This window comes from Limulus polyphemus, unplaced genomic scaffold (genome assembly GCF_000517525.1).
Source record: "Limulus polyphemus unplaced genomic scaffold, Limulus_polyphemus-2.1.2 Scaffold685, whole genome shotgun sequence".
Lineage (NCBI taxonomy): Eukaryota > Metazoa > Arthropoda > Merostomata > Xiphosura > Limulidae > Limulus > Limulus polyphemus.
Window position 1 is genome coordinate 336,822 of NW_013666295.1, and position 18,480 is coordinate 355,301.

The 18,480-nt window shown below is 36.5% G+C and overlaps 1 protein-coding gene across 2 annotated transcripts in view; it reads right to left on the bottom strand.

Moving 5' to 3' along the window:
- Nucleotides 1-18,480, bottom strand: part of LOC106459946 (dnaJ homolog subfamily C member 16-like) — a 153,401-nt gene that overhangs the window by 18,082 nt on the left and 116,839 nt on the right. The window contains exons 8-10 of one of the 2 annotated variants that reach the window (XM_022386521.1): nucleotides 11,703-11,780; nucleotides 3,146-3,244; nucleotides 2,456-2,617 (exon numbers count right to left, since the gene is read on the bottom strand). In XM_022386521.1, coding sequence (XP_022242229.1) covers nucleotides 2,456-2,617; nucleotides 3,146-3,244; nucleotides 11,703-11,780 — 339 coding nt within the window. The remainder of the gene's footprint in view (nucleotides 1-2,455; nucleotides 2,618-3,145; nucleotides 3,245-11,702; nucleotides 11,781-18,480) is intronic. The other variant, XM_013919618.2, reaches the window with a different exon arrangement.

Consider the following 18,480-nt stretch of genomic DNA (forward strand, 5'->3'; position numbering starts at 1 on the left):
CGAAGGCAGGGGAAGAAACGGAAGTTCTAGAAGCACGAGAAAAGCTTTGGCTGAGAGCATCAGCAATGCTCTGGACATCAACAACTTCCTTGCCATTGGAGAGCAAGATGGAAAGGGGATGGGAAGCATACCTCCCAGTGACTTTCCAAATCTTGTCCCATAAAGTTACTCCTTTTTTTTTAGAAATGCTGAAAAACTGCATTTGCAATCTTCTAAGAACCAACTATATTTATTATTTTCTAAATAAATGTAAATGGTTTAAGGTTTCCCTCATTTTCTTAATTTTAAGGTTTCGATCCTACAATTCCAGTATTTAAAACATTACAATACAACTTAAAAAGTGCTTCTTAATTTTAAAATAAGACAAAAAAATCAGCTACTTAAGTCATTAGTTATAAAATCTACTGAGGCATTTAAATTCTTTGATAATGAAACAAATTATTTAAACTTTATATACTTGAAACATTTTATACAGTTACAAAACAATACAATTTTTGGTGAAGGTGAAAAACAAACATTCAGATAAGATTAGCAATTTGAGGCAACAGTTAAATAAAAATTCTTTCATTGGAAATTCTGATCAAGAGATATTTATTACTCTAAGTATATGTTAAATGAGGTTGAGAAAAAGGAATTGGCTCATGGTCTAAAATTTTGTATTCCTAATAGATTTAAATTTGAAGATTGTTTCTGACAATATGAAAACTTTTTACAAATACTGTCACATCAACATACTTGGAACAAATCAGGACAATCATTTAGTAATGTTATAACTGAAATTAGTAATTTAACTTTGACTGCTTTTAATAATTATAACAGTTATTTCAAACACTTTTTAAATTTAAGTTCAGAAGAAATTGTGATTCCTTGTAATTTGTGAAATGATCACATTGACAAAAGGAGGGCTAAATTTCAACTATATTTACTACAACTGAAAAGATAACATTCTTAACAAAGGACAGTATTGGAATATTAGACCATCTGGGAGTCACCTATGAATCTCCTATGGGTTACCAAAAGTTCATAAGGCAGGATGCCTCTTGTGACCAATAGTATCTAATACTTGAACTTGCAATCATGCTTTGGCCAGTTTCTTAGTTGACTTTTGAAAGAAATTCACCACAAATGAATACACCCTAAAAGACAATTTTGAGTTCTGTCATGAAATTCAAGAACTAAAGTTTGATAGTAGTGTTCACTGTGCCAGTTTTTACATTGAATACTAATATACCATTAGAAGGGACTATACAGCTGAGTGCCAGTTTGATTTACAACAATAATTCCAATAAAATAAGCATCCCAAAATCAGTTTTTTGAAATTAATCAATTTTGCCATTAAAGAGTCTCATTTCATTTTGAATGATAAGTTATATGATGAAATTGATGGTGTTCAAGACTGACTCCACTTTTTGCCAAGTTGAAAAAAAATGGTTGTACAACTGACCACAAGAGTTCAAACCAATTTACTATTGCAAGTATGTGGACAACACTTTTAAAATTTTTTAAAATTCTGATCAGGTCTCCTGATTTATGCAATATCTGCACAGCAGTATGAAGTTTACTGTTGAAAATCAGGAGAATCAATAATTTCCATTCTTGGACACTAAAAAATAATAATAGTAGATAATTTAAATGTGAAGTGTATCACAAACAACTTTTAGGATTATACTTTAACTTTGTAAGTTTCATTCCTACCATCTTTAAAAAAAATTAGTTAAAATAATTTTTCATCATGCTTATGAGATATCTAACACATATGATGGCTTAAATAAAGAGATTATAAATATCAAAGCTATATTACAACCTCTATGATTACTCTTAAGTAAACCATAATGAAAACCTTGAACAAATATACGTGTACCTGTTGGTCTTCTCAACATTCAGCTGGGGCAACTGCATACCTTGCCTCACCAATAACATTTTGCTATATCAACTGTTTTTTGCCAAATGGGGCAAAGAATACTCTACTTTACTAGTCTGTCAAGATATATGGAATTGGTGTTACAAGTACTATACAACAAGTCTTTCCCACAGTTTTAATAAATTGTTTAACCCATCAATGTCTGACCTAGCTATATGGGTAATTTAACCTCATATTGGTGCACAATTGTAATTACTCTGATTAGTTAAATATCTGTCAATCATTTGAAGACAAAAAATAATTTAGATGGGAAAAGGTTCTCCAGTTTTACCACAGATTAACCTAACATGAGTTAGTTATATTTACCATAACAGAGGTGGGGCAGTGATGTAGCAACAGGCACATATATTTATATCAAAATTTACTTAGAAAACATCCCACCAGCACCAAAGATTAGTCTACCAATTGCTGGATATGTAAAACAAAAAGTACAACCTATTTGATGATAACAAGTCAACACAATTATGAATGACATAATTTAAATAGACCATTATGCTGCAAGATGATTTTAAGTACAAAAACTATTGGCCTTACTTTCTGTATGGGTAGACAATTTTGTAGAACTTGGGCAAAAGCTTGGATTTAGACTCTTTATCTACAAGAAGTACAATAGTCCTAAAACCTGGTTTCAGCAGACGCACCAATCCATTGTACGTCTCACCTCTCAGCTCATGTATGTTCAACTTGTGTTCTTCTCTGCAAAATATTAAAAAAATCTTAATGAGTTATTAAAACATATTAAGGGTGATATTAAATAGGTTATAATAAAATGATTTTGAACCTTACCACAAATGGTTCTACTCTACCTGACAATCATGCATCTTGACAATAGTCCTGTATGATAGCTTACATTGCAAAAGGCTGTTCAAAATGCAAAATTCCTCCCTGCATGCTTTTCCATAATCCATCTAGTGTAAGAGGAGAATGATTTCCTAGTGTCTGTTTCAACAGTCTGATTACACAGAGTCCATACCACATCTGGAAATATGACAAATATGTCTTTGTGTGGAATACTATGAATACCCATTTTATTCGCTAGTTACTTGAGGTATGTCATGGTTGAAAAGAAGGTATGAATGGAAGTCTTATTTTTGTGATCACACACACACACACACACTGTTAGACTCATTTCCTGATAGAGACCTTTCTTAATTATATTGCAAAATTTTGCTTGAGACATAAGGATGACTTTTATAAATAACTTTTATACTCCTGAATTCTCACCTGGTATAAGATGCTGCACATTGCTTGACATGATTTGTGTACAACTTGTTGCAGGTCTTTTTCTCAATGGTCCTCAGTAGATCCAAGTTCCTTTGTTTTCTAATACCATTAAGTATAAAAGATATTCCAATCTTGGAAATCCAAAACTTCCAATCTGAACACATCTTTATAATATGAGAGTATGAATATGTTGCACCAGAAAGAACTATTACATACCCTTCCCTAAAACAATAAATTTTTGGTGTCATCACACAACATATGAAATGCCAAGCAATGTCTACATGTTTTGATACATTACATTTCCACCATCAGCTGTCATAACTACGTGACATTCTGAGTTGCATATTCTAAATCATTTTAATATAAAATACTTAAACTTGTGCTTTTATTTTTGGACATAAACAGTCAGGTGTATTTCAATTACAAGATCTTTCATCCAATGGAAACCAAAAATATGATCCCCACAGACCAGTTATTAAGGCTTAGATATTTGTGCTCTGATGATCATGATTTAAAATTCAAGACCGACAAAATGGCATGCTTCTTTGAAAAATGAATTTATCCTGTTAATGTTATTAAAAAGGCCGGGAGTAATGTCTTCAGAGATTTTAAACAATCCATAAGCCAAAAACAAAGAGAATACTGCTGGGCTTACCTTAAGATCCTTTCAAAAGACATATTACCAAAATTATACAAAATAACCCTCCCATTACATCTTTCAAACATAACAAGAATTTAAAAGACTCCTTGGTACACTCAAAATTACACACAACTGACAGAAGCCTGTCACCTGGTATAAAATCATGTCAACACAGCATATGTCTCACATGCAATCATACCCATGACACCATGACTTTATTCATAGAAAATTAGAGAAACTACTTTAAAGGTCACTTCACTTATACACTGTAGTTCATCAGTGACCTTAAAAAAACAAAAAAAAACAACATATTTTGTAATTGTGGTATAAAGTACAAATTTTTAGCACTTTTCATTTATTCTGTATCTATGTTGTTTTTGTATAACACATGGTCTAGAAAGTCGTTAAGTTGAATTTGTTCCAGACAATACCTGTTATGCCTATGGAAGATACTGCTATAATGATGCATGTTATGCAGAAAATTAGATGAAAACAGTGTCCTTCACTGGTAGGTCAGATATTATCTCAAGGTTATGAAATCCTCTATATTAAATGAGAACGATCAGACAGATAGGTAGCACTAATTTATATTAAGTAAGAAATGATAGATTTGGATACACGAGATCTCAAGTGAGATGGTTGATGGGAAGACATCTTGAAGGAAAAAAGCCATATAATGAATTCATGAACAGAATGAAAGGATATTGTCCAGTGTGTTTTTGTCTTTGTTAATAAATAGTTTTTATTTTTTACCACATATCATATCCACTTTGTTTATTTCTTAGCTTAAACTTAATCAGTTTACTTAAATTCAGTGTTATCTCATGATTTATCCTGCCAATCTTCCAGTTATAAAGTGGACCTGTCTAATATTCTTTGCAGAAACTTTAGAATACCTCAAATAAATATAAACATATGCTTTGTTGAATATTAAAAAGAGAATGTAAATCAACAAAAGTTAACATTTTCTTAAATAAAAAATGTATTTCCAATAATACTTACCTCCTTTCACACTTATAGCTATTACTTGAATGCCAGGATTTTTCCCTTTGCCCATCTAAGCATTGGTTTAATTTTTTCTCCCTTGCTCCAGTCTTTTACACCACATTCAATTGATCTTGGCAATATTTTTTTGACACTCTCTAATGTCAATGCATCCTCTATCCTGGTACTGTATATAAGCACTTCATTTAAATAATGTTATCATTTTTTTAAGACTGACTCAATCTACAATCTCTAACACCGGCACTTAGTGGAGAGAAAGGGCAGGAGAGGTAAGATGGTGAGGGCATTATTCATACAGAAAGCTTCTAAATAGATCATGGGTGTGTGAACAGAAGATTGACACTCAAGTGGGGGAACTTTACATGACTTATCATCACTATTCACCAGGCCCCAACCAGGTAGCTGAGGTTACACTGCTTGGGGTTGGAATTATAGGACCATGGTTCCTATATCCCAAGTTGGTGGCTAGGGCAATTGGACCACAAGATATATATATATATATATACATATGCTAGTGGGTGGATCTCAACCTGTAGCCATAGAGTGATGTGTTCTGAGCCACCGGAATCATGATGAGGAGGTAAGCAGCACCGAAGTGGACAAACTTTGTCCTCAACCCAAAGAAATGACTCGGAATGATGGGATCTTATATGCCTTACTCAACCTGAGGAAATAGAACACATCCAGTCTGGAATTAAGAACACTTATCCTCATTCTCCAACTATGTGGGCAAGGTAGATTGCCCCCAGAATTATGGGGATGATGTGGAACAATTGTGCTCAACCAAAGACCCATGATGAGACCACTCTGCATTTTGGAATTACAAGGAGACAATGGACCCTCTTCCATGAACAATGTACTGAACCAACACTGATCAAAAAGAAGGACCATACACACCCCAACCAGATAGCCGAGTGTAAAATCTTAACTGGTATTATAATAGGCTCCCATGTAGGCTGGTGCCACTCCTACTGACATCTGGGAAAAAACATCCAAGGACCTTGGTGGAAGAGCCCCCAACTTTGCCCTCTTCTCCAAGAGTGAAGAAAATTCACTATAACACTCTAGAGGAAAAGTCACTGCTCACCAATCCAGTGATTGGAAACTGGGTACAGTAAGGACTCCCTAGCTCCACCAGTAGAATTTGGATGGGGGGGGGGGGTAATACATATTGAGAAGCCCAAAGGAACAGTGCTCTGGATACAGTGCAATAGGAGAACCAAGTTCCCTAAATTTTTAAAAGGAAACTGACCCCAGTTTATTCAATCCAATGATCAGCAGGGACAGGCAGGGTCCCCTTATGCTTCACTCATGATAGTCTATGAGTGGCAGTCTAGCATAGTACAGTAATATTACCAGAGCAGCCTCTAGGTGATCTTATGGAGCACCTCATTTCTACAGAGCCTATTGCAACCTAGATAAAGTATATTGAATTAGTGGTTGCTAGCTCAAAATTGGTTTGATAAAAGCACACCTATCTTGGCAACACTCACCACAGAGTGGGATCCTGTGAAAACGAGGTAAGGGACCCTGAAAAGTAAAGAAGAGACAAGTGTAGCAATAAAAATGCTCACCCCTCTATATAATCTAGCAGAAGTTGTTAAGATAGCTACAGGGGGTAGTTGAACACCCTCAGATGAAGATACTGCCAGCTTATGCAAATTATGTGAGATATAAGTACTGGGGGAGGTCCAGATACCAGCCGACACAATGTCCTCCAGTGGGTAATTCAATCAGCCTGCTAAGTACATAGAAATGTGATAAATGTGATTAGACATGACTAGCAGTAGATTCCTTGCCTTCAAAGAGAGCCCAGAATAAGCAATATGTAACAACTTCTTCCCACCTCGTCAATGCAACTGGAATGAATCCTGGGAAACTGAATGATCCCAATGAATAAAAAAAGTCGTTGCCTAGAATCTCTAAAGGCATTAGTAGGGGCAACAAAACCTTCGAGACCCTAACTAGGCAATACAAATGATCGAAATCTGATCAGTTATAGAAATGAGAAATAGTGATCAGATGAATTGGTGAAAAGGATTTATCCCCTTCCATAGCTTACCATGTCTTAGGGAAGAAGAACCAATCTGAGGACATAGGTAGAGTGATAAAGCATCCTGTGGACAATCAGCACAAAACACACTGACTGGCAATGTCTGTAGGTCAGCAGCAATGGAAAATAGACCTTCAGGTAAAGGTGAGACATGGCATATGAGGCTAAAGTCACAAACTAGTGTTGAGAAAGGGCATGCATTGTAACCTTAATATACCAATTAGGTAACTGGAATGGTTGTTTGGGACAAAGGACCCAAAGTGACTTGAGAAAGCCAAAGAGAACTGGGGACACAAATAAATTTTGTCTCAAGTATTGAATGGTAGAATATAAGGTAATTGTAGAAGATGCGTAACCCTTTCCAAAGAGCCAGGCCAAAAAAGGAGTTATGGTTTGCACTTCTGATCAAAGTAGGTTCAACTTCCTCTCAATACACCATTGCCGAAATGTGTGCCATTTCCACTGAGACAGATACATGGCAACCCCAGAAATTAAACTCCGGTGCCAAGCAAAAGACTGCATAATCTACATGCCTGAAGCTTGAGCTTCTGGATAGCCAGGTGTAACATGTCAGATCATGGCTGCCTCCAAAGAGAAGGCGAAAGTAAAAGTGGAAGAGGTGAACATGCCCGAAGGTACCATGGAAGCAGAAACCAAGGCATAGCTGCTAATCCAGTGCTATCAACAGGACCTGACAATAAATTGGAACAAATCATAGTTAGTACCTCTGGTAACATATGACTTGGAGGGAAGTCCTAGAGTTGTAATCCCATCCCATCTTGACAGAATGCATCCACTGACAAAGCTGAAAGGTGAGATACTGGAGACAAAATTGCAGTAGTTGGGTGTTCTAATGAGTGGCAAACCCACAAAATGAGAGCCAATCAAACAGAAAACCCTGCAATGCAGCATCTATTCTGTTGGGAGAATCTATTTGGATCAAGACAATTGATCTGCTACCACATTCATCACCTGTCAAACATGGCAAGCTAGTAGAGTGATATGATAGGAGTGGTCCCAAGAAAGGAGATCCAAGATTCGAAAACAAGAATCACTGCACCAAGTGCCTCCTTGACAGTAAATGCAAGACCCTACCATAGAATTGTGGGAGTGAAGCCTGATGATGTTCCCCTTAATAAGCACAGACCATGAGGCATCACCTTTTCAAGAGCAAGAAGTACTAAAAGGTCAAGTAGGTAAGCCTCGTCATTCATGCATAGACCATGAAATTCCTGACTGTTGGGATATACACTCCATCTCTGAAGCTAGGTAATCATGAAGAGATGCATCTTTATTCGAGGTGGTGGCAGAGGAACCCATATCTTAGTATTGTCCTGCCTTAACTCTTTCAACACAGTCTCGGTACATGGGACTGACCTCGTAACCATTTTGTATTTGTTATAGTTTTCATGCTATAGCTTTTAAATTAGTTAGCAAATGTTAATGAAATTTAGCATATTATCAGCAAACATTAGAATGCTTTCATATGCATAATAAATTTTTTATTAAGTCTTATAGTTTATAAAGCAATGTTTTTTTTTTTGCATGTTGCCTATCCATCATGCAAAGTAATATTCATTCTAAGATTAAAAATATTTTCAAATTTCATGTGGGAAATCTTTATAGTGTCGAGATAGTTATCAAACATTTCTTAAGAAAAAACGTTATATTTTATCTGTACGGGTTCCATAGATTTGACCGATCTCGCAACCACCATAAAAAATTAGGAAATAAATATAAATTATGCCTCTTTCATTCTGGAATTAACACAAATTATAACATGAAAACATAAATGTTTAGACTAAATAGTTTAAATCTCATAACATTATAGATTTATATATATTTATTATACTGATCTTTCACCCATGCCTAGCTAACAATACAGAAGTTACAATGATGCAGCTCACATGCACTCATGTTACCATATCAAATAACATAAAACTGACCTTTGATCTGTGCAAAGTAACTTGTCTTGGATTTGCTTTAGTAGACTAGTATTTTGTAATACAGTAACATTTCAATTATTATACATTATATATGTATATAGATTATTAATATTTTTAAATACGTTCTTAAACATATTTATCCTAAAACATAGAACAGTAAATAAAGAAATAAAGCAAACAATTATCTCTTCTAGTTACGACCTTTGTACTTAGTTGCTGCTTTATGTAGGTAGCTAAGACTTTAAAAAATTTTGCATGTGAAGGATATAAAACAAAATATTTTTTTAGGTTTTACATATACATTTGAATAACTAAAAAAAAAATCAAAAATTACTACATTAATACCATAGAATTTCACTGTAATTTATCAAGCCATGTAACTAAGATATATTTTAGTCTTAAAAAATATGAAATTTCAAGCAGACTAACGACATACCCTACCTCATTGAAATATTGGTTAAAAAGAAAGAAATGGCCCCCAAGCTCATTAAAATGGCTTAGAAAGCCACTAGGGGACATTCTGAGCTTCCAATTGGTTATTCATGTCATATATAGAAGTTTATATAAGGGAGCATTTACAAAAATGGAAAGAGGTGGGTGTAGTGCCACTGTGTTTGATTTATTACATAAGCAATATCTTAGCAAACTGAAAAGATAAGAGGCTCTTACTTGATTTTATAGCTTGTCAATATCGTTAATTTGAGTTTCTAATTGATACGAAACTACAGACTTAGTATTTTGACTTCACAAACATCTAATTTGAACCAGTGCTGCATTTAACATACCATGTGAAACACAAAAATTAATGTTTATCTGTATTTTTTTAATATTTGCTTTTAAATTAAGAAATTGAGTAATATATAGTACTAAAATTTGAATTATAATACATAGTTTGATACCAAACTTATTGACATAAATTCCTGAAATAGTAGTTCCCTAAAATTTTGAATGTGAGTCAACAAACAAGATGACATGGCCCTTCACCCGTGACTCATCTCAAAAGGGTTAACAATCCCTTGAGATCGAGGAATAATCCTGAAAAAGGAAACTGGAAAATCCAGTAAATTAATGTTTATGATCCCTTCTTTGCATAAAAATTACTGAAAGGATATCTTGTGTGCTCATCCCAAAGGATTGATGGATTCAAGTGATGCCCACATTCTCAGAAGAAAAAGAACCATCCATGCAGTGGGAGAAAGAGAGAGGAGTAAGAGTCGGCCTTCCTGTTCCATAGCATGGAGCCAGTTGAGCCCAACTGAGATACATGATGAAAAAAAAACAAAAACGAAACTGACGACATATTGAGTTGGAGCAAGAATAGATGTCTCAGCTCTGAGAATGAAGCCTGCATTGGTTGTTTCTGAAAATAGAATCCGGGTGTGATGTTTTGACAATTGACAAGATGGTGCCAGCAGTAATCAGTCATCCACTGAATGGTGTGCGCACAAGGCTAAGGAATGGAGTGAGAAAAAAAAGCTCATAGGATTGGGCAGAATCCGCATGATGCTGATGCTAGTTCAAAGGAAAAAAACCATGAACTGCAGTGCCTGACCCTTTTGCACAAAAAATGTCAATAATGGCAGGACACCACCATTATAGCAATGTTTGTTTGTTTGTTTTTGATTTTTGTGCAAAGCTACACAAGGGCTATCTGCACTAGCTATCCTTAATTTAGCAGTGTAAGACTAGAGGGAAGGCAGCTAGTCATCACCACCCACTGCCAACTCTGCCATGGCTGAAAGGGCAAGCATATTTGGTGGGACAGGGATTCGGACCTGTGACCCTCAGATTGCGAGTTGAGTGCCCTAACCACCTGGTCATGCTGGGCCTTATGGCATTGTACAGATAGGAGCTGACTACATCAAACTTGGACATCCACAATCCTAGTAAAAAATGCCCAGTCAGATTGAGGAATGAATCACTTGTGAACCTTGGAGAATCTAAACATTGATATAGATGAGCAAGATCGATGACTGCACACTAATCTCCCATCTTCTTAGGCCCAACAACTGATGGGAATAAAACCCCAGAGTAACTAGCACGACTCTCTCATTCTACCCCCAGACCAACCAAACTCTGATAGCCAGAGAACTAAGTTCCAAAATTGGAGGATCTGCAGAAGATGGAACCCTACAGGTTGGGTGGATAATGGTGGTGAAGATGAACTAAATGACTAATCCTGACTCAAGGACCCGTAGTGCCCATGGAGCCAAGGTTAAGGTTATCACATGTTCATAAATTCTCAGAATCAAGCCCTCATAGACCCCAAAGGCATGCAATAATCCACAACACAGCATTCTGACCAGGCAGTGGAACCTTTGGATATGGACATGATCTATTCTGGGTACCAATATACCAAGGGGCTAATGTCAGGAGCCCATTTAAGGCCAACAGGAATGAATGTTGAAGCCGACAATTAAATCAATGCGCATGCTAACAATAGTTCCAGCTTTTTTTTAATACGAAAATCAACTAAGTGACACTAAGAATACTCAAAGTATCTCCAACAATCATGGTACGGAAAGACCCATTAGTGAACACTTTGTCGAAAAAAAGTGAAACATTACCTGAATGAGGTGCTTTTATACAGTACCAGGATTGAGGGCACATTGTCGTAGGTGGAGAATGCCACAGGACAAATATTGCCAAGGTCAATGAAGTGGGGTATAAAAGACTGGAACAAGCGAGAAAAAAATCAGACCAATGCTTGGATGGGCTACGGAAGAAACCTTGGCAATCAAGTAATAGCTGTAGTGTGAGAGTAGGTAAGTTTTTAAACACAAATTTTCAAATGCAATGTTAATCTTTTTATTTGGTAGATAACGTTTTACCTATATATTTAGAACACAATGTATTTTGAGTCAAAAGATCCATCAAGCAATTAATGCAATAAACTGTGAAAAATAAATGTACCTTGATTTTCCACAAACACCTGGTGGCTGCTTTCCTTCTCGCCGATATTTTTCTTGTATGTTCTGTTCTTCAAGTTGACTGAAAAGTATTACCCTTATTATGGTACTGAGTTATCAAAACCTTTATGTAGTTCTTATAAATCTAAGAGTTAAGCTATTAAATACAAGTACTATAAAACTTTTTTTTAAATATGCAGATAAACCATTTAATATAAAAACTAAACTGTTTTAATATTTCAACAAATTACTTACTTAATTGCATTTGATAATTGTAGTATGCAGGCATACTGTGCATTTTTCACTTTTTTATTATATTGTAGAATTTTTCAAAATGTTTTGTTTATTCTGAGTTTATACAGTTTTCACATAATGCATCGTCAAGAAAACCATTAAGCTGACATTTCCTAGCTGTGTTTGCCCCCACAGGGAGGTGGGAAAATAATATCTAGAAGTTACAACGTACCCTATGTTGAATGAGAATGAGCAATCATGAAGGTAGCACCAATCTGTCACTTTATGTTAAATATGAAACATTAGATTTTAAACACTACAATATGGGATCTAAAGTGAGTTGGTTGATGGGAAAACATCTTGAGTGAAAAAACCAAGTAAAGTAAAAGGAAACTGTCTAGTGTCCTATACAAGTATGCATATTATATTTTTGTCAGTAAATTTAATAAAGACTGTTTCATTTTTGTTGCACAGTGTGTCCAGTTTGTATATTTTTTACCTTAAACTCTGTCAGTTTAGTTAAATTTAAGGTTACTTCATAACTTATCCTGCCAATCCTTGTATTATAAAGTGAACCTATATAATACTGTTTGTGGAAGTAAACATTTTCTTAAATCGAAAATGTATTTCCAATAATAACTATCTCCTTTCACACTTATAGCTATTACTCGACTACCAGGGTTTCTTACTTTGCCCATCTAAGCATTGGTCTGATTTTTTCTCATTTGCTCCAGTCTCTTTTACCCCACTCATTTGCCCTTGGTGATATTTCTCTCATGACACTCTCCCCTTCCATCAATGCACCCTCTATCCTAGTGCTGTATATAAGCACTTCATTTAGATAATGTTATCCCTTTTTCGAGGCTGACACAATCCCAGTCTATAACACCAGCTCTTAGTAGGGAGGAAGGGCTGGAAAGTATGAGAGGGGGAAGTTATTATTGGAAATACATTTTCAATTTAAGAAAATGTTAACTTCCAAAACATATCTTCCTCTTCTCACACTTACAGCTAGAATCCCACATTGATAAGATGGAAGGCCTGTGAGGGTATCATCCATATGGAAAACGTTTGTATAGATCATAGGTGTGTCAACAGAAGATTGGCACCCAAGTGGAGAAACTGTACTACATCCAGAACAGGTATGTTCTTTACCCAGAACGTAATTCCTGTATTGTGGCTCCAACTAGATAGCCGAGGTTCCAATACTTGGGGTTTGAATTAAAGGGTCATGGTCCCTATATCCCACTTTGTTGGTAAGAGCATTTGGACAGCAAACTCTCTGTCTCTCTCTCTATATATATATACACTTATGAGTGGATCCCAACCTGTAGCCATAGAGTGATGCATTTAGAGCCACCAGGATCATAATGAGAAAGTAAGCAACACTGAAGTGGACAAACCTTCTCCTCAACTAGAAGAAATGCGAAAGGCAACACCCCAGGTTCGGAATGATGGGATCGTCTATGCCTTACTCAACCTGAGGAAACAGAACTCATATGGTCTGGAAGTAAGAACACTCATCCTAATTCTCCAACTATGTGGGCAAGGTAAATTGCCCCCAGAATTATGGAGATGATGTGGAACAATTGTGCTCAACAAAGGACCCATGATGGAATCACTCCACATTCAGAATTACAAGGACACAATGGACCTTCTTCTATGAACAATGTACTGTTCAATATTGTACAATATTGATCAAAAAGAAGGGTCATGCACATCCAAAGCGGATAGCTGAGCATATAATCTGAACCAGTATTATGAGTAGGCTCCCACATAGGCCAATGCGACTCCTACTAATATCTACGAAAAAACATCCAGGGACCCAAGTAGGAGGACCCCAACCTCGCCCTCTTCTCTAAGAGTGGAGGAATTCACTCTAACTCTCTGGAGGAAAAGCCTCTGTACATCACCCCAGTGACAGTACCTGTTAAATAACTGAAATAGTCATTTGGGATCAAGGGTCCAAAAGGATTTGAGGAATCCTGAGAGGACTGGGGACTCAAAGAATATTAGGCCGCGATATTCAAATGGTAATCGATATTTCCACCTTAAACAGGGCGATTGTGGAAGATGCAAAAAATGCTGCAAAACAGCCAAGTCAAAAATTAGTTATGGTTAACACTTCTGATTGAAATGGGTTCAACCTCCTCTCGATACACTATTGCTCATATGTGTGTCATTTCTGTTGGGAAGTGTTCACCTCGGGACAAAGCAAAAACTGAGACTGATACATGGCAACCATAGAATTTAAACAATTAAATCTCTATGCCTGCAGCTTGAGCTTCTCGATAGCCAGATGTACCATGTCAGATCATGTTTGCCTCTACAGAGATAGACTAAGAAGAAGTAGAAAAGGTGGACACTCAGGAAGGTACTATAGAAGGAGAAACCATGGTGTAGCAGCCAATCTGGTGCTATCAACAGGACCCAAAAATGGGTTGGAAAAATCATATTTAGTACCCTGGGTAACATATGAAGAGGAGGGAAGGCCTTGAGTTGTAATCTTGTCCTGACAGAATACATCCACTGCCAAAGCCCAAAAATGAGGTACTGAAGACCAAATTGCCAGTAGTTGGGTGATCCAATGAGAGGTCAACCCACCAATCAGAGTTGCAAAATAGGAGCCAGTCAAACAGAATCTTGTGGTGCAGCATCTATTCTGTCAGAAGAATCTGTTTGGATTGAGACATTTGACCAGCTACTGCAGGCATCATCGATGGAACATGGCAAGCTAGTAGGGTAATAAGATAAGAATGGCCCTGAGAAAGGAGGTCGAAAATTTGAAAACAAGGATCCCTGAACAAAGTGCCTCCTCGATGAAAAACATAAGAAACCACCACGAAATTGTTACAGTGAAACCTGACGATTTTCTACTTAATAAGCCTAGACTATGAAGCATTGCTTTATGAAGAGCAAGAAGGACTAAAATATTCTGTAAGTAAGCTTCTTTATCCATATGTCAACCCTGGAATTCCTGACTGTTGGTATATGCACCCCATTCCAGAAGCAAGGCATTCGTGAAGAGATGGAACTTTGGATGAGGTAGCGGTAGAGAAAACCATATATTAGTTGTGTCCTGACTTAACTCCTCTAGATTGAAGAATGATTCTGACTAAGGAAACTGGGAATCCAGTGAATCGATGTTTATGATCCCCTGATTGTATAAAGACCATTAAAAGGGTCTCTTGTGCTCTCATCCAAAAGGCATGAGGGATTCCAGTAATGCCCATATTCTCAAAGAGAAAGAACCATCCATGCAGTGGGAGAAGGAGGGGTGAGTAAGAGTCAGGCTTCCTATTCCAGGGCATTGAGCTGCATGGAAGACAGCTGAGCCCAACTGAGAGACGAGATAAAAAATACCCAGTTTGGTGACATATGGAATTGGAGCAAGAATAGAAGTCTCAGCCCTGAAAATTAAGCCTGCCTTGGTTGTTTTTGAAAATAGAATCAGGGTGTGATGGTATGAAAATTAATGAGATTGTGCCAACAGTAACCAGACATCTATGCAAGTCCTAAAGTAAAAACCTGGAACACCCTTGTGCACAAAAAAACATCAATAGTGCAATGTGCAGATAGGAGTTGACTACAATGAACTTGTACACCCACAATCCCAGTACAAATTGTTAACTCAGATTGAGGAATGAGTCACTTGTGAACCTTGGAGAATCTAGGTATTGATATAGAGGATAAAAATGGATGGCTGCACTCCAATCTCCTATCTTCAGAGGCCCAACAACCAATGGGAATAAAACCTCAAAATAACTAGCATGACTCTCTCACTACCCCCTTTCCAACAAAAATCTGATAGCCCTAGAACCAAGTTCAAATCGCAAGGAACTGTAAGAGATGGAAACACTACAGGTTGGGTGGATAATAGTGGTGAAGATGTGAACTGAATGACTAATCCTGACTCAAATACCTGTAGTGCTCCAGGATCTGTGGTTAAGGTTCCCACACAACAAGAAATTATTGGCGCCAAGTCCCCACAGACCTTGAAAGTATACAATAATCACTGACACCACTTCCGCCAATTTGACTGAGCAGCAGAACCTTGGGATATATATAGACAGAATCTATTCTGGGTACCAATGTACTGAGGGGCTGATGTCGAAGGTCGGGGCCCATGAATACGGATGGAATTATGATCCCCTGTAGGAGCCAACAATTGAATCAATGTGTATGCTAACAATGGATCCAGCTCATCATCAGTGAAGGTGGTGATCCTGAGAGTCTTCCAACAAAGTGAAGTGACAGAAAAACAAAATGTTGGATTTTAGAGTTGTAAGTTTATAGACTTCCTCTTCCCCTCAGGGGATATTGCTATATTCAGGTTAATTCAAATTCCGCCTTAGAACCTCGAAATTCGAGGAGCAGTCGTTTTAATTGTGAGTTGGAAAATGCTTCCATCTGGCGGTGGTAGGCTATATCATGAAGTTCTGACAACCATGTTAGATAAGGCATAATTGTCCCTTCACGTAACTGAGAAGTAAACCTCCCAGCATGAACCTCAATATACATGGATAGAGAGAAAAACTGAAAATTTGCTCCCAGACCTTTCAGCTATAAAGTAAGGTGGAGGGTCAAAAGCAATCGGGAAAAGACCCAAAACCTTATACTCTCGATGAACCAACAGAAGAAAACAAATCAAAGGTAGCTTATCCCAAAGTTTTTATAGGTCATTTAAAGACTGTGTTAATTACCATTGATTGGAGCAACATTTTGTCAGATAAATTTGTTTTGTTAGAGAAAGGCGACGTTGGCTCATCTGCCACGTCCATCATAGGGAATCAAACCCCAGACCCCAGCACTGCCAGTCTGCAAACTTACCACTGTCCCACAGAGGGACTGAAAAGCTAACAGATTAAAAGTAGGTGCAGGAAAAAGCAAATCTAAATTCTCTTCAGAATGTCAAGGATTGCCCTCAATTGCAACCTCAGAGCCCCCTGGAGGAACACCATAGAACAAAATGTATGTCTCCATCTCACTACAAATTAAAATCACCGACAGTTTCAACTGAAAGTGACCCCCCCCCCAGATTGTTATGCGACAATAGATATCAGAGGTGGGATAGGAGAGACCCGATTTGCCTTAGTGCCGGAAATATTAAACTGGGAATCCATACAGTAAATTGGCTTGCCAATCAAAATAAGTTCTGTTTTAAATTATTATTAGTACGAAAATCAACTAGATAAGATGGATAACATTCAAAGTATCTCTAAACGATCATAATACTGGGAACTTGTTAGTGATGTTTTGTCGAGAAAAAGTGATAACATTATCTAGATGAAGTGCTTATATACAGCACCAGGATAGAAGGCACATTGATGTAGGTAGAGAGTGTCACGAGAGAAATATTGCCATGGGTAATTGAGTGGGTTATGAAAAATCAAACTAATGCTTGGATGGGCAAAGGAAGAAACCTTGGTAGTTGAGCAATAGCTATAAGTGTGGTGGCAAGTATGATTTGGAAGTCAGTATATTTTATCCTTACTTTGGCTTAGACTAACATAATTACAGTGATTTACCAAAGTAGAGTTAAATTTTATAAATTTTAATCAACTCAGTTTTTGTAGTTTTGACTTTCTTATTACTATAGTTAGCTAGGTTACATATATATCGATCCTACTTGTCTTTATAAAATTTAAAAAACATTTTACTGTATACGATTGTTTCCTTTTTATTAGCTACATTTTTTGTGCAGCAGCAATACCGAATGTGGGGCACTCATATACCCGATTTTATTTTATTACTGATCAGGATCTCTACCAACCTACTCTCAAATCTAATTATACACCCAAGGTAGCTCATTGTTCATTTTATATACTAGCAGAGCTCAAAATTTTCATAAGTGTTACTGATATAAACTTTAATGTTTTTATATATTAAAAGTGCTGCCCCTTATTGAAAAAATAAGTTTTTCTTTATGAACTCCAGTTTTTTAGTACCACATTTAAAAATTACATCAACAAAAATATAATCAAACCCTCACATACAGTTCTAGTGAAAGCAGTGTTCTTGTTGTGAGGAGAATACCTTTATTTAAAATTGTTCTGTGATAAAGAAATGGTTGTTGCACATATACTTATTTTTGTAATTCTCTGAATCTTGAATACCCAAAATGTGAAATTTGTTTTATGGATTTTTGTTTTTGGTGCCAATGAATAGTATCCTTTTCAGTACAAGATAGCAATCATTGAGACCACAAGTGGAAGAGTTCTGTGTAAGAATTATAACGATAAGGTTCATAATTGTTTCTTTATGCTTGTCTGGAAAAGTCACTTACTTACTAAGATAAATTTGTTGAAAGAGTGAAATTTTGATTCACTCCATAAACACTTATACAGCAATTTTGGTGGTTTTATAAGTACAATAAACTTTAGTTTTGCTCAGCCAATACTGTGAAATAGTCATTGTTAATATTGTTACGTCTTCGTTTGTTAATTGATTTTTCCGTAACATCGTTCCGACGAAATTTTAATGACACAAGTCTTTACTTAATAAAACTGGTTTATTCTTTCCGAATATAACTTTACCGATACACTCAA